Below are 26,781 nucleotides of genomic sequence, written 5' to 3'. Positions count from 1 at the left end.
CTATAAACTCTGAAAAATGTTTCTCTATCATCTTATAAAATTACAAGGCAAATCAGGTTTTTTTTGACAGAAGCATTCTACTTCTCTTGTGGATTAAAAATAGCTAAAATTTTTGTTATATCTAGGAATACTATCTGAAATACATAACAATTAATCAAGCTTCATAAGTCCTCCTTTCTTTTTTTCTTTTTCTTTCTTTTTTTTTTTTTTTTTTTTTTTTGAGATGGAGTCTTGCTCTGTCACCAGGCTGGAGTGCAATGGTGTGATCTTGGCTCACTGCAACCTCCGCCTCCCAGGTTCAAGCGATTCTCCTGCTTCAGCCTCCCAAGTAGCTGGGACTACAGGTGCACACCACCACGCCCAGCTAATTTTCATATTTTCAGTAGAGATGGGGTTTCACCATGTTGGCCAGGATGGTCTTGATTTCTTGACCTCGTGATCTGCCTGCCTTGGCCTCCTGAAGGGCTGGGATTACAGGCGTGAGCCATCGCGCCCAGCCCAAGTCCTCCTTTCAAAGAGGTTACTCCGCAATGTTTAATTGTCTTACTGTTCATATTACCAAGCCATAGATTTTAAAATACTTTATAAATTATTTTGTGGTCAAAAACCTTATGCAAGGCCATCCTTTCTGTGATCACCAGTTTGGAAAATGCAATTATTCCCATGTGTGCAAAACTACATAAATAACCAAATGCATACAACTACAATATATTATGCCGTTATCAGCTACTTAGCTTTCATTTGAAGGGTTCAAACAAGTTAGCGCAGCCCCAGTTGGCTAGCAGCATGGTGTGATTATGTGTAGAGCTAATTCTACAGCAAATTTCCTATGGAAAGAGAAAAAGAGGACAAGGCTGCAACTTGTGTTAAATGCCTGAACCAGAGAATCCTACCAACTGATTTTCACTAGTGAATCTGTCTCAACTCTGGAAATGAAATTACTAGATTGAATAGATTAGTTTTCTTGCAGTACATTTAGAGAAAAAATTGCTTCACTTTCATCCACTTCTATTTTTATGAATTGTATAGGTAAGTCCCTGGTGCATGAGACAAAGAAGTTTGTGGCATCTAGCTGAAATCTTCTTTAAGGACTCCCAGGGATGTGGTACACAAAAAAGGGTACCCTATATCCTTAAAAATATACACATAGCTCGAGAATTCTATCTGTGGAACACATAGGAGATGACAGCTTGTTGTTACTTAATTTAATGTCCACAAGTCATTTTTATAAAATCCAAAGCACGGCCGCGATCCCAGCACTTTGGGAGGCTGAGGCGGGTGGATCATTTGAGGTCAGGGGTTCAAGACCAGCCTGGCCAACATGGTGAAAACCCGTCTCTACTAAAAATACAAAAATTAGCCAGGCGTGGTGGTACATGCCTGTAATCCCAGCTACTCAGGAGGCCGAGGCAGGAGAATTGCTTGAACCCAGGAGGCGGATGTTGCAGGGAGCCGAGATAGCACCACTGCACTCCAGCCTGGGTGACAGAGTGAGACTCTGTCTCAAAAAAAAAAAAAAAAAAAAAAATCCAAAACATATTGTAGAAACAACTACTATATGATCAAAGCCCAGGTATTATTCTCTTTTGAAAGTGTGCAATTAGTCTTGTAAAATGCTCAGTTGAGAAAAACTCTGAGCTTGTTCTTATCTCTTAGAAATTACACAATTAGCAGTTTTTCTTTACAATGGGTATCATGTTGGCAACAAACAAAAATTGCTACATTAGGGAAGACCTTCATATTTATTATATATTTATTTAAACTGAATATGTGTAATCCAGAAGAAAACTAGTTTTAATATCATATTTAAAATAATGTTTTCTATTTCTAGATTCTTTGGCCAGATTATTCTCCCACTTAATTTATTTTATTTTATTAATTTTTTTAGAGACAGTGTCTCTGTCACCCAGGCTGGAATGCAGAGGGATGATCATAGCTCACTGTAATCTCAAACTCCTGGGTTCAAGTGATCTTCCCGCCTTAGCCTTCCCAGCAGGACTACAGGCCTGCGCCACCATGCCTGGCCAATTTTTGAAATTTTTTTAAACAGGGTCTCACTATGTTGTTCAGTCTAGTCTTGAACTGCTGGCCTCAAGCAATCCTCCCAAAGTGCTGGGAACTCCCACTTAATTTATATTCAGTAAGCTCTTTTGAAATTTTAAGATAGATTCACTCAAATTTTTTTTATTACCCAGTTTACATAATGCTTACTTTCAAATTTTTCCTTCTTTGGAGACTCTTTTGTATCAAGCTTCTCTGCAGAGCAGACTGCATGGAAGTTTTTAGGAGGGTCAGAGGTGGGAGTGTAGGAGTAAAGAAGTTTGTGTCTATCACATCTTTGTGCTAAGCAACTTTGCAAAGTGGGGGCCCTGTATAGAGAAAGCAAAACAAAATTTCCCATATAATATCAGGTCTGGTCCACAATTAGTTGCAGAAGCAAAGGCTCTTGCACCTTATTCGAAGGGCTCAAGTCAACTAATTGGGTCTGCAATTAGCCTCTTTGGTTGCAATCAATTACAAGTGCAATTTCTGTGTGTGAAATAATCTTGTGTGTACAAGTAGTCTCACCAAAACAAAAGCCCAACTTAGAATGAAATTCACATCTGTCTTATCTCACTTAGATCCTAAGAAACAAATTTCTTTCATGAGCCATGAAGAAGACCAAAACTAAAAGGCTCTGTGCAATGCAAGTATTTTCTTAACTTTCTGTAAGTACTTAGATCTAAGTACTCCAGAATCTAGAAAAGATTGCCTTATTTTATTATTGATATTTTACTAATTTAAAAATAATTATATTTGTATAATAATTTAAATGTTTTTTTTCTTTTCATATTACTGTTCAAATGTGTTATGTTTCTACACTACACATAAGTACACAAACTGGTTATACTCACATATGAATATGAATAAATTGCAATCCAGAATTCTATTACAACAGATCACTTAATGCATTGCTCTACTTAAAAGACTTTAACAAAGAGCTAATATGGATGTAACAAAGAGATTCAATGGGTTGTGCTGCTTGTCAAAACTCTAGCAAGTCAGCTTAGGAAATCTGACCTCACCAAGGAAGTTTAACACACTAGTGAGATGCAAAACCAAACAAAACAAAATAAGGAAGCAAACAAATCCCAAACATGTTAACAGTAGCTCATGTTTTAAAAGAAACTCCAATGCAAATTTCTGAAATTCCCAATGTCATTTTGGCATACCTTTTTTTACCAGTGTGTTTCAGACAACAGCTTTTAAGTTCCCCAATTCATACATGTAATTAAATAATTACATTAGTGCTAATTAACATGAAACTGCAGATTATTTAAGCGCAAAAAACACTATTCAACTTCTTAATTATTCTTGTTCACACAGCATTTCCTTTTGCTCAGGCGCCCTAGGTGCAAATAAAGCATCCCATCTGCTCGTAATTAGAACTAAATAATTTCAGAGAATGTAGCTTATCATTTTGACTGCACATTTGATTAAAACCAGTGTACAAGCAATATCCTGGCTTATTGGCGTAACAGCAACAACACATACAAGCCTGTATTCTTCTATCATTAAAGAAGATCGAAAACATTATCTGTTATTTCAGGGGGAAAAATACAACTTTTTAGTTCATTTCATACAGATGAAAGCGAATTACAGCAAATCACCTCTCCACTGAATAGCAGCCCCCACATAATGACTTTATTTGCTTAATCCCCAAATTAAACGCCGTTTCGAGCGAGGGCCCTGTGTTATTACTCTCATCATGTCGAGAACATTTTCCTGCCGAGACCAATTTGAATAAAACAAGGGGCCTTCCTTGAACTCAATCAAGGAGCCATAATGTGGTGGGTAATAGAGGTTGCTGATAGATTTGCAGGCAAAAGTGTTATACCTAATGATGGGATATGGATAATAGTCCTCCTGGAGGTCCTGATGCGATTCCAGTTGGCTGCCAGATGCTAAAAATCAAGAAGAGCATTGATCAGTGACAGGAAGCTGTAGTGGATTCATCTAGTCAAACTTCAGCTGTTTTTCCACTGTACAGTTAAGCCAGGCATAAATTATATTAATTGATTTAATTACATACTTAAAACATCTTCCCCAATTAATTTAATTAGGTGGCTACATGATGCTACTGGCAGGGGAAGATTAGAGGCAGCTCACTTAATTAACAGAATATGAATAAAAAAAAGAGAAAGCAAACATAAATGAAATTGTGAGCACTAATTAAAAGGCTGTCTGCAAACTTAAATACTTTCTGACAAAGTGGTGACAGCAATGTAGACAAGAGAGGATCTTTTTTTTCTGAGCAAATTAAAGTGCCAGAAGGTATATATAGGGAGAAAAAGTAATGCAGTTAAAACATTGATTTTCTGACAGAACTACCACAGTCAAAGTAAAGGGACTTTTTTTTTTCCTATAGAAAAATTGCAACAGATTTTGCAGGCACGAAAGCCAGATTCCTGATTAGGGCTAAAATATGATGCACAAACAATTGTGGGGTTTGTGCATCATACATTGAGGGGAGAGAAAGGCGAGGGAGTCTGAGGCGAGGAGGGTAGTTGGAAACAGAAAGGGAAGATAAAGAGACAACTTATTGCAACCGCTCAAGCACGAAATGTTTAGAAAAAGAAGTCTGCCATAACAGCTGGCAGCCTTGTGCACCTTGGCTCGAATGCGGAAATTCTCCAGGTGTCTCTGACGTGATTCCTTTAGTATCTTCTTTAGTCGAGTCTTATGGCAATGTAATAGCCAAGCAATGGCAATCACACCTGATGCCCACTTCTGCTGGCGATAAATGAGGAAGAATTTTCTTGCTTTGTAGCATTTCCATGTGGCTTGGATCTTCATGGCAGCCTCCAAATTTCCATCTTGGCCCTTGTACCTTTGCCCTGGAAGATTTATCAGCATTTGGACATGAGCTGGGTCCTCTAACACTGACAGAAGATCATATCTGGTAAGTTTATTCTTCAGCTCAAACTCTGGAAGGAGGGCCACCAAATTATTCCCTTTTATTTTGACTTCTGGTATTGCATAGTTCCTGAGAAACTTCTCAACGTGTTCCAAGAGAGAAAAAATACCTCCCCAAGCTAAGCTAAAATGTTCCTTGAATGCTAAGAAGTCTGGGGCTGTATTGTCTATGACACCATCATAAATTAAAAAGTCATAATCCCACAGTGATTTCCGGGCTCTCGAAGGTGGTGTCACTTTCACGGCCTGTGGAAAAAAAGGAATATATTTCAGAAGTGAAAGGTATTATGATCTCCTTTAAGTGAGTGGTCAAGACACACACTACCACATTATCATTTAGCATTCAATGGTGGGAAGATATGAATCCTAGTACTGATTTAACACACACATATCATAATATGAAGGTCTGGCTAGTATATATCATTAAAACTCATTACCAGATGGATATCTTAGAGATCACTCAAATCTATTAACATTTTTATAAAAGTGTTATAAAATTGTTCAAGGAAACTGGTCATAAAAAGTTACACATTTAGTTTACTTTGATACAGTCACCTGACCCCCAATCTCTGTGATTTAATTTTTACACATGCACGCATGGTCTGAGAAGCGTGTTGCTGATTCCGTGATCATAACTTATCCACCAGTCTGAAAAACAGGGTGAAGCCTTTCTTTGCATTCCTTTGGATAACTTCAAATGTGCCCGTTAAAAGTTGTTTCTGACTTCATAAAAGAACATCACTTTTTAGCATTTTATAGTCCTTCTGTCATCTTCTCTTAATATCCAGAAGTCATTTTTACAAGGAACATTATGTTATATGTTATCACCTTTGTCATTCTTAGGGTTCTCTTGACATGTGTTCTTTTATTCTTAAGTCTGGTATCTTCTTAGGAACATATCTGGGGCTGTCCCAGGTGGATTAGAATCACAAATCTGACAACAAAACCAAGGGAGCATTTGCTTTTCATTTTGTTCCCATCTGTATTGACATTTTAAGCTACGAAAATACTTTTATTTGTATTTGGCAAATTTCTAAGAATCGGATGCTGAGCAATTTTTTTTGTTCTTTACACTTCCTATGTTAAAAATAATAAATGCTATTTAAAAAATCAAATCAGAGGTTGTTTAGATGACAATAGCAATACATGTCACCCTCCCTTAACAAAAAGGAAAGGGAAATTGTGTTGTGTCAATGTCCACTCTGTATCCACTACATTTCAATTCTCAGAACCTATTCTACTGAAGACATAGACACTCTGCTCATGATGTACATGTTCCTAATGGCTTGGAGGGGTTGGGGGAGACGGAGCATACAGATTTTCAGACCCTGAGTTCTCGTCAGTAAACCCGGTATTAGTTTACTGTGATAATTGTTTCTTCTTGCTTAGGGATGTAAGGAATAGATTGTTTTCAATATGTCAGCGTTCTCAGATGTATAAGCCCATCTTTACCAAACTGTAGGGTTATAATTACTCTTTGCATTTTGAAGAGTTTTCAAAAAACCCAAAAGAAAAAAAACCCCAGCAATTTATCCATAACGATTATGCCACAGCACTGAGTAGAGTATTATTACATCAGATTATTCACGCATTTTCTTTTCTCCGGTCCTGGGGGGCGGAATAATTAATTAGACTGCCATCTCAAGTAAAAATGCTGAAAAACAAGTGTTAAGTCCAAAAGTGCACATTTCCTTTTACTTTAGAAGCACGCTTTAAACAGCAGTGAGCTTTTTGTGTACTTTTAACCTGAGTTGTTATAAGGCATAAAAATGAGGGAAAAAGTCTTCTTGCCAAGCTTCTATCCCTTTCTGATCTAATCAGGGTGCCAGAAGAGAATGCAAGCTACTTGGTAGATGAAAATAAATTCCTTCTCTTGGATGGGCAAGAGAAAGTTGGAGAAGTAATGCCTCCTTCAGTAGCCACCAGTGCTGGCAGGAGAGGCTGCCACTCCTGGTGGAAAACAAGTGGCACATGTTCCAACAGAAATGGCCTCTATGGCCACATTTCTTCCTCCCTTCAGGAACGGTCTCTGCTAGTAGGAATTAGAATTCAGAGAAGAATGACAGTGCTTCATCAGTGAGAAATAGCCATGCAAAATAATCACAGATGGATGTGTATGGAGCTGGTTCGTCCCGCCAGTCACGTGTGATGCAGTCAACAGGACTCTGAGACTTCTATAAGAAGCAAAGCTATGGATGGGAGATTTGCCAGAGAATCTTGTCTCCTTGGCAATACTCAAGTATTTCTGAAACTTCTTATATTCACAGTGAGACATGTGGAATTAGGGCCATCTATGAAAATGGGACAACCTTGGGAGAAGTTGAGAAAGGAGAGGACTCACATCTCTCTCAGACAGTGCCTTTCCATGGGGTGGATCTAGGGTTATGTACATCAGCAAATGCATTTTAGACCTTCTGAAAGAACAGGCTTGCATGGCAGTGGGAGCGAAATTTATCAGTGGCTGTTTTAGAACAAAGGGATGACACCTTTCTACCTTCTTGGAGGATATTCCAGCAAAGACCTGCTCTCAAAGGAAACACACTCCTGGACGTCAAACAGACCACTCAGGCACTGGGAAGCTATGGGTTTGCAGTCAGCTAAAGCATAACTGTAGTATATCTGTCACAGAGAACGCCACACTTGGGAGCACTTTAGACTTGGAGCAAGAAAAGACACGCCTCTCAAGAGAAAGGCTTCCCAAATTAAAGCCGTGCATCAGCATTGTGAGATCCATTGAGCAGGTAAAGACAAAGCTGCTTCAAAGCTGGCTAGGAATAAGAGCCCTGATTAAAGGTCACGCCATGCTTCAGGTTCGGGCTCCTTCTGTTATTCTTTATTATTTATCTCCGTGAACTTGTCCACTATTATTTGTTGGCTTTCTTTCTTCTTTCTTTCCTTTTTCTTTTCCCCTCCCTTCTTTCCTTCCTCCTTCCTCTCTTTCCTTCCTCCCTCCTTCCCTTCCTTCCTTCTTTTCCCTTCCCTCTCCTTTCTCTCTCTTTCTTTTTCCCTTCTTCCCTCTCCCTTTCCTTCCTTTTTAAAGACGTGCTGTAATCCCAATATGATATTACTGACTTTAAGGCATTTTTTTTTCCTTCTAGCCAAGAAGGATTTCTGTCAAAACACTGTATTCTCACCTGGTCCTTCTTGGGTCACAATCATACCTTTGCAAGATGCCTGTATTTACTAACTGGCCCACACAAAGTCCAAACCTGTGGCCTAATTATTAGCATCTTGCTCTAACTAACTAGCTGGGAAATGTTCTTCGTTTGCAAAGTGTAATCGCTAATCAGATAACTTTGAGAGTTTCTGGAGTAGTTCTTTAGGCAAAATTCTAAATCCAAAACAAAAAACAGGAAAGCAGGATGATGATTACATATGTTAGTAGGTCACAGATGTTAAGCAAAAAAGATAGACCCAGTGTTGCATTCTGAAATTCAGAAATACTAGCTGGGTGTGGTGGTGCACACCTGTAGTCCCAGCTACTTGGAAGGCCGAGGTGAGAGGATCGCTTGAGCCCAAGAGTTTGAGGCTGCAGTGAGCTATAATCACACCACTGCACTCCAGCCTGGGTGACAGATTGAGACCCTGTCTCTCAAATAAATAAATAAATAAAATTTAGAAATAACCACTACAAAGAAAATCACATTTCTAAGACAAATGTCTTTATGAAAAATGTTCTTTTCATTTATGTGGACAGTATGTGGGTGTGGCGTTAAACTGGATCCATAATCGGATACAAGCAGGATCTCATAGTGGCAAATGGCCAAGTATTTGGGATAATACCACATGGATATCATCTTTAGAGAATGATAATCATTCCATTGCCTAGAAGGATAGACTAAATTCCTTCTGAAACTAAAAGCCAATGTTCAGTTTCTCAAATACCCAAACATATCCATTAGTAATTAGCCCAGGCAATTGCACTGTGTGAAAAAGAGTAAGTTCTTCCTGCACCTTATGGCTCTAAATGTGAGTTTGGATTTAGAATGTGAATGGAATGTCCCTCAGAGATGGAGTCCTTATTCTTTCCCAAAGACCAGGGATGCTATTTGTCTGACCCTGCTTTTAAATTGTGTTCAGGGTCCACAATGTGTTGAGCTTCCTATAGAATAAACATCAGGACCTCAGCTGGCTAGAACTGTTCAAAATATGTACATGATATTCAGAGAGAGTAGCTGACCTAATCAGGGGTCTGGAATTCAGCATAGTCACAGGCCTGAATTTTAGAGGACGAGGGAACTTGAAGGTCACTGGCCTTGCCTTTTTCTCAATAGGTTATTATGGGCCCAGGGAAATTAGCCTTGGCCTTAAGTCCAACTAACCTGGGTTCAAATCCAAGCTTTGCCAATATGTGCTACATACTCTTGGGCAAGTTACTACACCCTCTGAACCTAAATTTTCCTTATCTGTAAAAATGAGAGGTCCCTGCAGAGCTGCTGTGATGATTACAGTATGTGTCAAGAACCTTTAACAGTGCCTTAACCCTAGTCAATGTGGTTTTTACTATAGAGAAGGAAACTGAGGCTCAGAGAGGTTAAATGACTTGCCCAAAATCACAAAGCTAGTTGGTGGATCTTCTTCATTTCCAAGACAGTATTTTTGTTACTATATGACAAAATTCTGTTCCTAAACAACCCAAATCCATATATAACCAAAGGAAGGAGAATAAGTGCTATAAGAAGTGTGTCTTTGCTACTCTTCCCTTTCCTTTCATCAGCCCCTCTTCCTTCCCATTGGGTGCTTTTTCTTCCACACCCTACCCCGTGCTGACCCCTGCCCCCATACCACCAGTGCCCACAGCCTAAACTGTCTAGAACTCTCCATATGGACCCTTACTAAGCTGTGCTCTTCTTAGCCTTCCTTCTACCACCTTGTATGTCAGAGCCAACCTGGCCTTGATCTGCTGGTTTTTTCTTTTGCTTTTTAAAAAACTGAATGATAATTATTATTTTTAGAGACAAGGTCTCCCTGTGTCATCCAGGCTGGAGTGCAGTGGTATGATCATAGCCCGCTGCAGCCTCAAACTCCTGGGCACAAGTGATCCTCCCACCTCAGCTTCCCGAGTAGGTGGAACTACCGGCACACATCATGACGCCCATCTAATTTCTGTACTTTTTTTTTTTTTTGGTAGAGATAGGGGTCTCGCTATCTTCCCCAGGCTGGTCTTGAACTCCTGGCCTCAAGCGATCCACCCACCCCAGCCTCCCAAAGTGCTGGGGTTACAGGCATGAGCCACTGCACTCAGCTCATTTTTTCTTATTTGATAGGCTGGAAAGCAATTTGTTAAACTAATTCCTATCAATGTGCTAATGAACATAACATGGTGTGGTGTATCGGAAGCAAGAAGACCCAGAATCTAGTCTGTTATCACCTTCCTCTGTGGCCTTGGGAAACCAATTCCGTGGGTTTCAGTTTCCATTAAGAGATCACTCAAGGCACTTCTAATTTTGATACCCTATGCCTCTCTGACTTAATGTGTCACCCCTCCAGGGGTATTGGTTTTTTAATAAACTTCTGGAGCCAGTAAAGCCATCAAATCAAAGGCAACTATCTCCAATGGCATCACTTTATGCACCATGAAAAAGACCTGGGGGATTTTTTTTTCCTATTCTATTTTTTAGATAGAAAACTCTTTCTAGTAACTCTGAAATCAAAATAGATGAACGGCTGCCCACACCACCTATTGGTAAAGGTGGTCATGAGAAGAGAACCCCAAAGAGTGATATTCCAGTATTCTGGGGTCTGCAAGTCAATGGCTCTCAGTTCTTAGTACCAAGAAATTGTCTAAGTAATCCGTAAGTGCCAATTAAAAGTGAAAGTCAGAGTCCTTAACCTTTACAAAGAATAAAAGGCAAAAACAGAACTCATCGAGCAGAGACATTTAAAAGAAGAGACTTGAGTGCAAAGGCCACTCAGATCAGCAGCAATTTTCTAGAAATAATTTCTGCAATTGCTTTGAAAGGTATCTTTATTCAAATGAGTCTTCCTGAACTCTGAAACACTTCCTGAGGAGAAAAATCCTTGTCCTTTGATGCATCCTCATGGAACAAAAACACACGATGGATCAAAATCTGGTTGAAGATCAAACAGAACAGAATCAAGAAGATTTTCTAAATAGATGGTCTATTTTCAGTCAAATGTGAAATTTCCTTCTACAGACACATTTCATTTTAATGCTGCATTGATTTCATCTTTTCTGTTATACCTCTAATATTCTCCAAGAAATTGGAGTCTCCACTGGGGACAATGATGATGGATGGGTTGAACCTGCTGGGGATGTGGACAGGAAGCCTGACAGGATGGGAATCAAAAGCAGCCTAGATTCCCAGATCTCTGAGCAAAGACACATCATCATTTTCTCGACATGTATAGGAAAAAGAGCAAGCCTCAAAAAGGACTGCTATTATCACCAAAGTAAAGCTTGACATTCCAATTTTCCTGAGAAAAATGTGGGTCTAGTAAGTTCCTTGATCACAGATCACTAAAGAATACTTGCAGAATTTCTACAGAGCTCTACCTTGTCATACTCTCTATACCTATATACGTGTTCTTGTTTTGTTTTTGAGACAGAGTCTTCCTCTGTTGCCCAGGCTGGAGTGCAGTGGTACAATCTCTGTTTGCTGCAACCTCTACCTCCCAGGTTCAAGTGATTTTCCTGCCTCAGCTTCCCAAGCAGCCAGGATTACAGGCATGCGGCACCACGCCCAGCTAATTTTTGTATTTTTAGTAGAGATAGGGTTTCACCATGTTGTCCAGGCTGGTCTTGAACTCCTGACCTCAAGTGATCTGCCGGCCACGACCTCCCAAAGTGCTGGGATTACAGGCGTGAGCCACCGCGCATGGCTTCTATACCTACATATGTATTCTGGTTTATTTTTCTTCATAGCACTTATCTCACTCTTTGATGTTATATTCAGTATCTGATTATTGCCTCTCTCACTAGAATATAAATCTCAAGAGGGCAAGGACTAGGTTTGCTTTGTTCATTGCTGTGTCCCCAGTGCCTATCTAGTACACTGCCTGGCACATGGTAAAGGTCAAAAAGGATTAGTTGAATGAATGAATGTATGAATGTATGAATGAATGAATGAAAGTATGAATGAATACTAAAATTTAAGCTTATAGCCAGTTGGACTGGGTTCACAGTACAAAGCTGTTCCATGTTCACACAAGTTATCTGCAAACTTGTAGCTTGAGTTTTGGAGCACTAATGCAAAGTTTGGCTACTGAGATACAAAAATGTCCATACCCTTCGATCAAGAAGTTCCACAGGCCAGGTGTGGTGGCTCATGCCTGTAATCCCAGCACTTTGGGAGGTCAAGGCAGGTGGATCGCTTGAGCCCAGGAGTTCAAGACCAGCCTGGGCAACATGGTAAAACCCCATCTCTACAAAGAAATGCAAAAAAAAAAAAAAAAAAAATAGCTGGGCGTGGTGGCACATGCCTATAGTCCCAGCGACTCAGGAGGGTGAGGTGGGAGGATTGCTTGAGCCCCGGCAGGTCAAGGCTGCAGTGAGCCACGATCATGCCACTGTACTCCAGACTAGGTGACAGAGAGAGACCGCATCTCAAAACAAAAACAACAACAATTGTTTATTAATAATGTAACATTTATAATTTAATGTCAAGCAATAGGATGAATAAGAAAATTATGGTATATCTTTAATAAAGAATATTATAAAGCCACTAAAAATGTTTTATGAATTTAAAATCATATATGTAAAGGTTTATGATAAATTGTTAGATGAAAAGAGTAAAATTACAGTTGAATATACAGTATAATACCAACAAAGAATATGCCAAAGTTTAAATAGTACCAAAGGATTGTGATATGGGGAAAAAATCCTTCTATACTTTTTTCTCTTTTCTGAATTTTCCAAATTTTCTATGAATGATCAGGTCACAATTTGATCAATGAAAGAGATAAAGTGAAAAAATAAAGGTTATCTTGTTGGCTGATAATTTAACCTTTTTTTCTGTTGTATATAAGTGAAATTATTAATTACATGTAATAAAAATGTTCAGTTAGACAATGCTATGAAGAGTAGTAAACACAATCCTTATAGTTTTTCTCGGTAATTACAAGAAAAATTGTTTTGCAAGAATTCCGAAAAAATTATTTGGCAAATAAAACTACATAATTTCAATTCATTTGGAAAGTTTAATGATGAAAATGCATAGGTGAGGATGGCAATTTCTAATGAATTACAGAAAATGGTAACTGTTTTTAAAAGATTCTACATGCAAATCAAAACCACAATGAGATACCATCTCAAACCAGTCAGAACGACCATTATAAAAGGTCAAAAAATAACAGATGCTGGTGAGGTTGCAGAGAAAAGGGAATGCTCATACACTGCCAGTGGGAATGTAAATTAGTTCAGCCATTGTAGAAAGCAGTTTAGTGACTTCTCAAAGAACTTAAAACAGAATTACCATTCGACCCAGCAATCCCATTATTGGGATATACCCAAAGGACTATAAATCATTCTACTGTAAAGACACATTCATGTGTTATGTTCACTGCAGCACTATTCACAATAGCAAAGACATGGAATCAATCTAAATTATCATCAACAGTAGACTGGTTAAAGACGATGTGGTACACATATACCATGGAATACTATGCAGCCACAGAAAAGAAAGAGGTCATGTTATTTGAAGCAACATGGATGGAGCTGGAGGCTATTATCCTAGGGAAAATAACACAGGAACAGAAAACCAAATACTGCATATTCTCACTTATAAGTGGGAACTAAACATTGAGTACACGTGGACACAAAGAAGGGAATGACACAGGGGCCTACTTGAGGGTGGAGGCTGGGAAGAGGGTGAGGATCCAAAAACGACCTATTGGGTACTATGCTTATTACCTGGGTGATGAAATAATCTGTACACCAAATCCCCATGACACACAACTTATTAATACCTATGTAACAAACCTGCATATGTACTTCTGAACCTAAAAGTTGAAAAAATAAAAATTAGGCTGGGCACGGTGGCTCACGCCTGTAATCCCAGCACTTTGGGAGGTTGAGGTGGGCAGATCATTTGAGGTCAGGAGTTCGAGACCAGCCTGACCAACACGGGGAAACGCCGTTTCTACTAAAAATAAATAAATAAATAAAAATTAGCTGGGTGTGGTGGTGCACACCTCTAGTCCTACTTACTTGGGAGGCTGAGGCAGGAGAATCACTTGAACTTAGGAGGCAGAGGTGGCAGTGAGCCGAGATTGTGCCACTGCACTCCAGCCTGGGTAAGAGAGCAAGACTCCATTAACAAAAAAATAAAAAAATAAAAAAATAAAAAAAAATCAAGGTTTGTTTTTTTTAAAAAAAATTCCAAAAGGTTTTTTTTTTTTTTTTTTTTTTTTTTTTCGTGTCTGGATTTTTCTTTTCTCTTCTTCCTTTAAGATGGTAAGTTAAATGAGGTTTTATGAGAGAAAATGAGTCTAAAAGAGAAAAAAATAGCTTTGGACTTGCTTTTGAATCTCATTTTGTATCACCAGGTTGCAGAGCTCTAATTCTCTTAAGACCTGCCCTCTCTCCAACCCTTTAGGGCAAGATAAGAAAGGAGACTAAACTGTTTTGGGAGCAAAGTGAACCAGGGAGGCACCCTGTGCCCTTTAAGAAGTAGGCTTATTCCCCCACCAGATATGACATGTTAAAGCCAAAACTGCCGCTAGATATCATCTAGTGGTTTTGAAAGCATACATTTTAAAGCCTCAAACATTTTGTTCAAATACTATATAGTTTGATGGTAAAGAGGTAAAATAGAAAACCCAGGTGTTGTGGCTATAGGGGCCTAGAGCCCCTCACTGATAGGAGCTTTTGCTTCTCTTCTTTCTCTTGGGCTGTGGGGTGAGGATTCCCTGGGGTTGTGGGGTGAGGATTCCCTGGGGTTGTAGGGTGAGGATATGGAAGCCCCTTAAAAATACTGATTGGATCCAATCTTCTTTGTATACAGATAGGGGGAAATGAGAGCAGATGGGGCAGTGATATGTTTAATGTCACACATATTGCCTGATTAAAATATTTCAGCTGACTCACCCATAAAATAATTACAGTTTTCTAATGAAAGGATCAGAAGTATATGTTGGGAAAATACTAAAGAAAGTAACAATTGAAAAGAATGACTAAGAGAAGTGAGATCCCAAATTTGAGATTACAATGTTATCACCCAAACCTATTCTTTCTACACCAAAATAAATTTTACAATGGAGGGATGGCTTGGGAAATAGGATTTTCTATTATATTTTTCTTCAATTTGCATTTTTTTAATTTGGAAATGTTTTGGAAAAGTTTTAAACACACAGAGAAGTATAGAGATTAATATAAAAAACTACCACGGACACATTTTTGTTTAATTTTTCGTCTTCTTTGCTGTATATATAAAAGTGTGTGTGTGTGTGTGTGTGTGGTGTGTGCATATATGTGTGTATGTTATATATATACAAAGTTAACATCCTCTCTGTATTTCTTTTCACTCTCCTTCCCCTTTCTCCCTGTTCCCAGAAGCAAACACACTCATGAATTTGGTCTGTACTCCTATAGTAGAATAAATATTTGTTTGCTTGTTTTATCCATAAAATAGATTTTTATTATCAAAATATAAATTAAAATTAAGTGAATCTTAACATAATTTTTATGCTTGCCTTAAATAAAAAGATGTATTTGCTGATAGGAAAATTTTAACAACCTCAAACCTTTGAACTAGATTCTTGAAAATAAAGATGCCTCAGATTTATCGAAATAACTATGACAAACTCTACTATCGTTTTTTATTTTATTCTTCGGATCCTGTGTAGAGCCTGAATGACTTAAACTTATTCAACTTCTTAAACTGGGTTTGGTTAACTGAGCTATATGATAGAAAAGGCTGTTAAAGTCGGAGCTGATGAAAGCAGACACAGCAACAAAGGTGATCACTGCTGTCTGTTATTGAAGGAAACAGTAAAGGACACAGAAACTGATTACCTGTATACATGATATTGAATAGAGAAAATATTACATTATATTAGTTAGGCAGAAATGTAATATATTTTGGAAATGTATTAAGTGTAATATGTTTCTGTAAAAAATGATTGAGATTTATAAAAATTTCCCCAATGCTTTGGGGCTCTGGTAGTTACATAGTCCAGTGTTGTATGCTGGCTCTGTCATTTACTAATTGGATGACTAATTGAATGATAATAGTGCCTACTGCACAGAAATCCTGTGAAAACTAAGTGAGATAATCCACTTAAGACATTAGGAACAGAGCCCGGCAAAGAGTAAGCACTCAGTACATGTTAGCTGCAAGTAGCAGTAGCAGCAGCAGTGGCAGCCGTAGTAACACTATTTGTGAGCAGTAGTAGTAGTATTTGAAAAACTGACCCATGTGGAAGCATTCATAACCTGGAACGTGCAGAGAGCACAAACTCTGGAGCTTCACTCTGTCAGCTGGATCCTTTGCACCCTTTTGCCAACTGAGTGGGCCTGGGGACAACTGCAGCACATAGGTTCTGCCTGCTATGAGGGTTCATTGGGTATGAAAGATGCTTAGTGCCATGCATGCAGGACATGCTCAGTCAACATTAGCAGTTACAAATATTCCAGATAAATAATGCCTTAGTGTTTGTAAACACATCCTGTTTTTAACCTGCAAATCAAGCTCACACTTTTCTCACAGTAAGACATCAAAGGAAGCAAGATGAAGGATCTAATTGCACTGATTAGTTTACTAAGGAGCAATCTGTCTAGGTACAGAGGGACTGTATATAATCATTGATGTAAATACAGCTCTATCTAGGCACAGCTCTGCAGGAATAAAATGTGACCCCAAAGGCGGGCTCTTTTTCCTTGAAAGCAGATGGCTAAGATCCCCGTGAAATTCTTACTGATAAGAAGATCACCAAGAAAGGGAGGCCTAGAAGATGCTCTTAATAATGGACCAATGAGTCATGATAACAAGTACTTTTCCAAAACACTTTCACACACATTAACGCATCTGATCCTTGCAGCAACCCTATGTGAAGGAAGGTATCGTCCTCATTTGTCAGAGGAGGAAAGTGAAGAGCAGAGAAGTAAAGTGACTTGCTCAAAGGAGAATCCGGTGCATTCCTACTTCAAGTTCAGGACTTTTATTACCCATGCATGACTTTCTGGAATGTTCCTTGCTGGCATGTACTTGCCATATTGTGGGGGCTATTTCGTTCTTCCAATATTTTTGTTACCTTAGTTGTTAGGATTAGCTTAACTCTAAATCCCATCTTTACTACAGCATACACGCAATATGCTGCATGTGTGTGTGCATCCTATATGCGTGCACACATACAAGCACGTGCTGGGGAACAACTGCATTTATTTTTCACATTTTATTTCTTTTTAAGTGTACTTTTAAAAGATGAAAATCTGTGATTGAGGTTGAAGATTGATGTGATTCAGCCAAATTTTAAGGATGCTAAGTCATTTGGACTGAAGCCTGAGAAGTAATTCAGTCCCAAAAGAAGGCAAAAAAGGGTTTTCACTTTAAATGAACCATGTTTTTTTAAAATTTTTTTCTCTGAAACCATGATCTAATTTCTTTTATAAAAGAAGAAGCGATATTTATTTCCAGAGTCCAGAGGCAGCAGACACGCCCTCTTAGCAGGGACTTTTACCGGGCTGGTCAGGGAGGGGGAGGTGGGATGGGACACCCAACACTTTTTCCATTTCTTCAGAGGGAAACTCAGATGTCCAAACAAATTTTAACAAACGCATTAAGAGGTTTATTTGGGTAAATGGCCCGTAGTGGCTTTTGCCCCAGAAAGGAGAAAGGAACAAGCGGGTAGATGATTTCTAGCAGGCAGGAAGTCCTGTGCGGTGTCACCATGAGCACCTCCAGCTGTACTAGTGCCATTGGAATAATAAATTTGATATGGTGGTGAAAAAAAAAAAAAAAAAAAGAAGCATGAACTTTTGTTGCCATCTCCAGCTGTCAAGCAGTCACCCATACTTTTGCCCTGCAGCAAAAGGAAGGGACATCAGGTGACAGACCCTAAATTAAAACTAGTCACACAAATTACAGACCTTCCTATCATGATGTCCTCTTGGCCTTCTGCTTTTCCCCTACAATGAAGAACGAGACACAGTTTAAATCAAAACGACTCTCATGGGCAATTTTACAAAACAAATAGAAGGCTCAGGGCCTCACTCCTTTCCCCACTTTCCCTGCTGGGTCAGCCTGTTCTCTCTTTCCACGCAGGCAGGAGCTAATAATTAGAAAGACCTTTCCCACACTGACAACAATGCTCTGTTTGCCAAGCCCCGTTTGCTTTGAAGAGTTTGACTAAGCAAATATTTACAAAAACAACTATAATCAGAAGCCAAGTCCCACTTCTAGGGGACACTAGTGTGGCACCACACTGCTTTGTGGTGGAGTCTGATCAAAGGTCTGTACTGGCTCTATCACGAGGCATGGCACACTGAAGTCCTTCTTCCTTTTAACTTCCATGCCCAGGACACTTCCCACAAAATATATGAAAAATTACATTTACCATTGAAGAGTCAGTTTAGAAATGCTGTACCAATCTCGGACCACAGGAAAAAGTCATTAAATATTACTGTTTCCAGCAGTCGGGGAGAGCTTTGTGAAGTCAATAGAGGAAATTAAAGCCAAGGCTCATTAGCATTCAGAAAATATGTCATTATTTAAAACTATTTTTTTGAGGTAAACCATTTACTGGCTACAACCTAGTCATAATATTTGTATTACCTGTAGATCTGTTATCTATAAAACTGTGGGACCTGAGCACTCCAACAGGGTGAGAATCAAAACAGGTGCCTCCGCCTGTTCCTATTATGCACATTAGCCCATGGCCTTCTCACAGCCTGTTAAACAGCTGAATTTGAAACAATAATGGTGCAGGCCAAACACTCGCCTGAAGGCCTGTCTGTCTTGGGATTTGGCCATTTACATTGATTTTCTTTACTCACATTTTTCATGAAACACAAATATTTGCCATGGCAACTGGGGTGTCACATGACATGCTGCTACATAAATAGCCTGGAAATCTCTTAAGGGGACACAGCCCACCAGTGCTGAAAATACAGTGAAACCTCTTGATGATTTCAGTATTGAAAGATGAAAGTCTGGGAAGAGCAGGTAGCAGTCTAGGATTAATTTCTCTTGTGCCACTCTTCAATTTCTCCTTTTTTCTTATGAGAGCAGCTGAAAACATGACCACTTTCCACATAAGGTAAGCCAGAAAAAGACAGCGCCAGCTCTCTCCTTTCTGTGGTGAAAAGTTTCAAAAATCACAAGTCTATCTGCAGCCCATAAACATAAGAAAGCAAGGTACAAAAGTCCAGCACATTGAAACTGGGGGACTCTCCATAAGAATGAATTAGATTGTACTGTGAGGAGTTAATGTTAAAGAATACAGAATTTGGCCCAGTGTGGTGGCTCATGCCCACAAACCCAGCATTTTGGGAGGCCAAGGCAGGTGGACCACTTGAGGCCAGGAGTTCGAGACTAGCCTGGCCAACATAGAGAAACCCTGTCTTCACTAAAAATACAAAAAATTAGCCGGGAGTGGTGGTACATGCCTGTAATCCCAGCTACTAGGGATGCTGAGGCATGAGAATCGCTTGAATCTGGGAGCCAGAGGTTGCAGTGAGCTGAGATTGCGCCAGCCTGGGTGACAGAGCAAGACTCCATCTCAAAAAAAAAAAAGAAAAAGAAAAAGAAAAGGAAGTGCCACATGATGATTAAAAAAAAAAAAAAAAAAAGGCCAGGCGTGGTGGCTCATGCCTATAATCCCAGCACTTTGGGAGGCCGAGGCAGATGGGTGACTTGAGGTCAGGAGTTTGAGACCAGCCTGGCCAAAATGGTGAAACCCCCCGTCTCCACTAAAAATACAAAAATTTGCCGGGCATGATGGTAGGCCCTGTAATCCCAGCTTCCTGGGAGTCTGAGACATGAGAATCACTTGAACCCAGGAGGCAGAGGTTGCAGTGAGTCGACATTGTGCCACTGCACTCCAGCCTGGGCGACAGAGTGAGACTCTGTCTCGAAATAATAATAATAATAATAATAATAATAATAATGCAGAATTCTTTCCCCTGCTTCATTAAGGTATTCTATATTTGAAGATCTTGCCTTTTTAAACTGTATTTAAAGACAAATGAAATACAGTAGAACCTCACAATAAGACATCCTATACCACACAAATTTGGATACAAAGCAATAGCTACTGGACTCCTGACCAGTTAGTATTAGAAGTTGACCCAGTCATTTAGTTAATCTTGCAATGATGCAACATGATTGAATTTTTTAGACTCCACCAATAACATTATGCTAGAGTTGACTTGTACAATTCCCCTTTTGAAAGTCAAATGCATACCAGCAACAGCTGAAATAGCACTTATTTCTAGGTTGAAGGTACAACTCAATAACATATGTAAATCACCAAAAATCTCACCGAAAATGTTGTAAATAAGAACAATTTTCTTTCTGTAGTGAGGAATATGAATACCTTTGAACTGTGTTTCTTGGGAAAGAACTTCACCTCTGCTGGAGGTGGCGGTGGTTCCCGAGGTACAGTGAAAGTGGCTGTGGATGAAGACAGTACATGTTATCTTTTCCAGAAGAAGAGGCTGAGTCACTGGTTGGATGCTATTGGGTTTGTACCTTGAAAGTCAAATGGCTCTGTCACCCACTGTGCACTCACTACCTTTCTTTCTGTATCATTCAGTGAAACAGCTATGATCACTGACTTCAAAAGGAAGCCAAGAGCATGGGAGGGCAACAGTTCTATTAGAATATAAGGTCAGCCTGCCTTATGCAAACTGCCTAGATAAAAGGGCAAATTTTAAAAGCAGGTACATTTCAAAAGCAGGCAAATTGGAGAGTAATATCTCTCTTATAGAATGCTTTGTTAGAAGATTTCTTTAAATAGCCAGATTCCCAGGTTCATGTAAAAGGTGATTTAACATAGCTACATATGGACTATTCTATTGTGTAAAAAAAAAGATTCTAAAAAATTTAAATGACTGAGGGAAGTGATACAAGTGAAAAGCATCATAAAGATTATTTTTGAAATTAGTTAAGTCTATAAGCAGCAACTTTTAGAGAACACACCTAGTCCACGGTTGAGGAAGAATGGGTCCACATGCTAGACAATGCTGTCTCAATCACATCTCTCCTACTGCCTGGCAGCAAACCTGACTGCCCTTTACCAAAAGCCCACGTCTGACATTCTCAGGGGAGAAGAATCCTTATAATACTCTTCCCAAGAAAGAGAACAAATAATTTATTTAAATGGTTAATTGAATAAAAGAAGTGAGGCTTCTTTCAGCTCAATTCCTTCAACTCAACCCCCTTTTCTGTCAGTTTTCTATAACAATCTTAGAAGGAATTGACAGATATTGATCAAAAACAGCACAGTAGTAAAGGATATCAATACATAATTTAGAATCTCACTTTGAGGACTTGGTTCTCTTAGATTGCCTCAACTGAGCTGCAAGGAATATCTTCAGCTCTTTTTTAAAAAGTAGGAAAAATTGCAGAGCCTTTTCAGTGAAACTCACCTTCACAAAAGGGATTTATTTGTTGCATTTGATCAACTCATTTTTACACTCCTCTGGTTTCCCTGGCTTCCGGCAAGCTTCCCTGTGACTTGAAGTCCTCACTCTCCCCTGGCCAGTAGTGTATGAAGACCCCATTTTAAGGCTATAGTTTTTGCCTTCAGTTCTATGCTCTCCTTCCCTGGTGTCCACTTTGGAGTTTGCTCTCCCACTTCTGAAGGTAAGTCCACATCCTGTGTTCAGCCTGCTTTGACTCCACAGATTCACCAGTAAAATTTGTTATTCCTATTGTCTGCAGACTCAGTACAATTTTTGTTTAGCTTTCAGGTTCTTCAGACAAGTGAGATTTATGGCTAAATTCTCATGTTCAAACAAAATAGCAGCTGAGAAATTTTCAAGTGGGCATAACTTTTAAAGGATTTTAGTAAAATTTTAATATAATTTGGTAGGATAAAGATCTCAAGGATAAGTAATTTCACATGGCTAATCCACAGTTAATGATATCAATAAGAATTTTCTTAGTTGTCTGCAGAAATGCTATCACTAAATTATAATTTCTTGTAGCCTTGGATTTTATGAGACACATGCATTTGAAGAATGTGTCTGCATGTTTACAAAACTGTATCCTAATGCACTGCCTATTTTGCTACTCAATTTCCTTGCTGGAAAAATCTGTTTGGTAAATTTTGCCAGAGTTAATGTAGAGGAAAAAATCCTTGTCTTTCTGGACAAACTTGTATGCTTCTGTGGTAGTTATTACTATTTTTTTTTTTTTGAGACGGAGTCTCTCTCTCTCGCCTGGGCTGGAGTGCAGTGGCATGATCTCGGCTCACTGCAAGCTCTGCCTCCCGGGTTCAAGCCATTCTCCTGCCTCAGCCTCCCGAGTAGCTGGGACTACAGGTGCCCGCCACCACATCCGGCTAATTTTTTTGTTGTATTTTTTGGTAGAGACGGGATTTCACCATGTTAGACAGGATGGTCTCAATCTCCTGACCTTGTGATCCGCCCGCCTTGGTCTCCCAAAGTGCTGGTATTACAGGCATGAGCCACCGCGCCCAGCCAGTTATTACTAATTTTAGAGCCCCAGTTTTTTCAGAGTGACAATATGCCCAACTCCTAGCATTGTCAGATTAGAAAAAAAATTGTTTTTAAAAGAACATGCAGTTAAATTTTAACAAGATAAACAATAAATAAATTTTTAGTATGCCTCAAATATTAAATATATATACTTAAATCCAACAAGGAAGAACAGAATTTCCGTGAAAGGATTAGAATAAGTATAACATCATTCTAAGTATTTATTTAGTATAAGTATGTCTATAATCCTAATGTTAGCTCTAACCCTATCCCTGGACATCCACTTTCCCAGCCTTTCTTGTAGCTAACAGTGAGCAGTGAAATGTAAGGGAAAGTTCACCCCAAGGCTTCTGGGAAGACACTGACACCACTGTTTTCCCCTTGATCTGGCCTGGAATGTGTATGTAAGGCCCAGGGCTGCAGAAACCATTTTATGGCCATGAGGTGGCAAGCATGAGGATGAAATTGAACCAAAGAGGGTAAAGTAGAAAGAACAGGGCTAATATCCAGAACCTACAAAGAACTCAAACAAATTTACAAGAAAAAAGCAAACAACCCCATCAAAAAGTAGGCAAAGGATATGAACAGACACTTCTCAAAAGAAGACATTCATACAGCCAACAGACACATGAACAAATGCTCATCATCACTCGCCATCAGAGAGATGCAAATCAAAACCACAATGAGATACCATCGCACACCAGTTAGAATGACAATCATTAAAAAAATCAGGAAATAACAGGTGCTGGAGAGGATGTGGAGAAATAGGAACACTTTTACACTGTTGGTGGGACTGTAAACTAGTTAAACCATTGTGGAAAACAGTGTGGCGATTCCTCAAGGATCTAGAACTAGAAATATCATTTGACCTAGCCATCCCATTACTGGGTATATACCCAAAGGATTATAAATCACGCTGCTATAAAGACACATGCACATGTATGTTTACTGCAGCACTATTCACAATAGCAAAGACTTGGAATCAACCCAAATGTCCATCAGTGACAGACTGAATTAAGAAAATGTGGCACATATATACCATGGAATACTATGCAGCCATAAAAAAGGATGAGTTTGTGTCCTTTGTAGGGACATGGATGCAGCTGGAAACCATCATTCTCAGCAAACTATCGCAAGGACAGAAAACCAAACACCGCATGTTCTCACTCATAGGTGGGAATTGAACAATGAGATCACTTGGACACAGGAAGGGGAACATCACACACCAGGGCCTATTGTGGGGAGGGGACAGGGAGGAGGGATAGCATTAGGAGATATACCTAATTTAAATGACGAGTTAATGGGTGCAGCACACCAACATGGCACATGTATACATATGTAACAAACCTGCACACTGTGCACATGTACCCTAGAACTTAAAGTATAATAATAAAACAAAACAAAATTAAAAAAAAGAACACCATGACAACCCTGCTGATCAATACCACCATCCCTAGGCGCCTCACTTCCCAATTTCTTGTGTATGAAACAAACTCCTCATTGTTTAGGCCACTGGTAGTTTTCTGATATTTATAATTATATGCATTCCTGACTGGTACTACCTGTTCCCTTCTCTTCCTCCTTCCCTCTTCTCTTCCTTCCATACTTTGTCTTATTGCATGTGCTAGGACCTCAGTACAAAAATGGTGGCAACAAAGAGCATCCTTGGCTTGTCTCTGCTTTTAATGGAGAAATAGAAAAGCAATGCTACAAAAGTTTCCCTAGTAGGAGTATTTTTTGCTCTAGGGCTTTGGTTGATAACAACAATCAGGTTCAGAAAATTCTCTTCTATTCTACTCCATCCAGAGGATTTCCCCTTATCATTAATGTTTAATAGTATTGAATGATTTCTTTTCCTTTGGTATATATTGAGATCATGAGGTTTTTTCTTTTTGAATATGTTAATATGGTGAACTATATTGCTAAATATTTCTGATGTTGAACTTTCCTTACATTTTTCCTTGATTATGATGAACACTTTAATGTTTATTCAGAATCTTTGCCTCTATGTTCCTAAATAAGATTGATCTATGTATATTTTTTCTTGTACTGTGCTTTTTCAATTTTGGTAGCAAAGTTATAATAGCTCCATAAAATCAGTTTACAAGCTTTTCCTCTTTTTTTTCCCCTATGGAATAGTATAAAAAGAATTAACTGACCTGTTAAGGTTGGTAAAACTTGCCTATAAAAGGCCTGAGGCCTTCTCCCCTCTGGCATATTAGAGTGTGTGAGTGTGTGTCTGTGTGTGTGTGTGTGTTTAAAAGACAGAGATTTTTGACTACCAGTTCAAATTATCTAATGATATTGTTTTAAGTTTGTTATTTTTTCTCAAGTTATTTTTGGTAGTTTACATTTTTCTAGGAAATTTTTCATTTCATATTTTAAAATGTATTGGCATAAAGTTACCCTACTATTTTTTTTAAAATTCTACTATATCTATAGTTAGTGAACTTTTTTCATTTTAATAGTGTTGACTTGTGCCTTCTATTTTTCCTCTCTTTATCATTATTGTCAGAGATCTGCCTGTTTTATGTTATTTTAAAGAAGCCAATTTTTGACTGGGTGCAGTGGCTCATGCCTGTAATCCCAGCATTTTGGGAGGGCAAGGTGGGCAGATTGCCTGAGTTCAGGAGTTTGAGACCACCCTGGGCAACATGGTAAAACCCTCTCTCTACTAAAATACAAAAAAATTGGCCAGGCGTGGTGGCACGCACCTGTAGTCCCAGCTACTCGGGAGGCTGAGGCACGAGAATCGCTTGAGCCCTGGAGGCAGAAATTGCAGTGAGCTGAGATCGTGCTATTGCACTCCAGCTTTGGCTACAGAGTGAGACTCTGTCTCAAAATAAATACATAAATAAATAAATAAAAATAAAAAGAAGCCAATTTTTAATTCTTTTGGGTCATTTTTGTTTTTACTTTCTTAATGTCTGCTTTTATTTTCATTATTTCCTTTCATTTTTTTTTCTAGTTTACTGCTTTTTTTTCTGTCTTCTTGTGCTTAATTAGGCTTAGGTCACTTATTATCAATTGCTCTTGTTTTCTTTTTTTTTTTTATTATTTTTTTGAGACGGAGTCTCACTTTGTCACTCAGGCTGGATTGCAGTGGCACGATCTCGCCTCACTGCAATCTCCGCCTCCAGGGTTCAAGTGATTCTCCTGCCTCAGCCTCCTGAGTAGCTGGGATTACAGGTGTGCACCACCACACCTGGCTAATTTTTGTATATTTAGTAGAGATGGGGTTTTACCAGTTTGGTCAGGCTGGTCTTGAACTCTTGACCTCATGATCTGCCCGCCTCAGCCTCCCAAAGTACTGGGATGTTCTTGTTTTCTATTAAATGCATATAAATAATGGATGAGATTGCTAAGAAGTGATGAAAGACATTAGTCTACAGATTCAAGAATCCCAATAAATACAAAGCAGGATAAATAAAAAGACCTATATGCCTAGATGCATCACAATGAACCTGTAGAACACCAAGGATAAAAAGAACTTATTTCAGCTAGAGAGGAAACAAAAGACAAATTGTTTTCATCCACAATTTTAGCCACTATTTACCACTGACTCCTCAATAGTCCACAGGCTCCTCAATAGCAGATATAATTGCTAGAAAACAATGAAATAATATATTGAATGTGCTGACAAGATAACTTTCAAAAGTCAGAACATAAACACATTTTGAGGCAAATAAAAGTTGACAGAGTTTACCACCAGTAGAAACAGGCTTGTACTAGTGGAAATTTAAAGAATATAATTTAGGGAGCTGGAAATGAATGCAGTATTGAAAGACTGAGATGCAAGAATGAATGAAGAGCAAAGACAGTGACAAATCTGTTGGCTAATATAACAAATATTGATTACATAAAAAACATTAACAATAATGTCTTGTGGGATTTTTTTAAAAGATACAACTAAAATACATAAGAAAAACAGATTCTACATCAGGAGGGAGATGGAGTTAAAATGTTCTGAGGTTTTTATATTGTTAAAGGAAAAAGTACAAATATTTATTAACTGTAGACTTTGATAAGTAATATATGCATGTGAAAATAACAAGCTAATTGCAATAAGAATAGAAAAGGAATGTATCAATTCTAAAATAATAGAGGAATAAAAGTATAATGAGGAAAAATAATCTATTCAAAAGAAGACAATAAAGGAAAGAAAATGAAATAGCAACAAAATAGGGCAGGGCACAAACAGA

The 26,781-nt window shown here is 38.7% G+C and overlaps 1 protein-coding gene and 1 long non-coding RNA gene across 8 annotated transcripts in view; one reads left to right on the top strand and one right to left on the bottom strand.

Moving 5' to 3' along the window:
• The window catches only part of IQCH (IQ motif containing H), a 258,516-nt gene that overhangs the window by 121,817 nt on the left and 109,918 nt on the right, over window positions 1–26,781 (bottom strand). For 6 of the 7 annotated variants that reach the window (XM_025390843.1, XM_025390845.1, XM_025390846.1 and 3 more), the window contains 4 exons: window positions 20,452–20,528; window positions 18,005–18,043; window positions 4,651–5,202; window positions 3,878–3,944 (listed from right to left, as the gene is read on the bottom strand). In XM_025390843.1, the coding sequence (XP_025246628.1) occupies window positions 3,878–3,944; window positions 4,651–5,202; window positions 18,005–18,043; window positions 20,452–20,528 (735 nt within the window). Of the gene's footprint in view, window positions 1–3,877; window positions 3,945–4,650; window positions 5,203–5,784; window positions 5,891–18,004; window positions 18,044–20,451; window positions 20,529–26,781 lie in introns of all 7 variants that reach the window. The other variant, XM_025390849.1, reaches the window with a different exon arrangement.
• On the top strand, window positions 17,613–17,880 carry LOC112628067. Its single transcript, XR_003120265.1, has 2 exons — window positions 17,613–17,722; window positions 17,753–17,880. It is a non-coding gene; the product is annotated as an uncharacterized LOC112628067 (long non-coding RNA).

The sequence above is a fragment of the Theropithecus gelada genome, chromosome 7a (assembly GCF_003255815.1).
Source record: "Theropithecus gelada isolate Dixy chromosome 7a, Tgel_1.0, whole genome shotgun sequence".
Classification (NCBI taxonomy): domain Eukaryota; kingdom Metazoa; phylum Chordata; class Mammalia; order Primates; family Cercopithecidae; genus Theropithecus; species Theropithecus gelada.
Note: the sequence above shows the minus strand (reverse complement) of the source record. Positions and strands in the feature narration are given on the sequence as shown.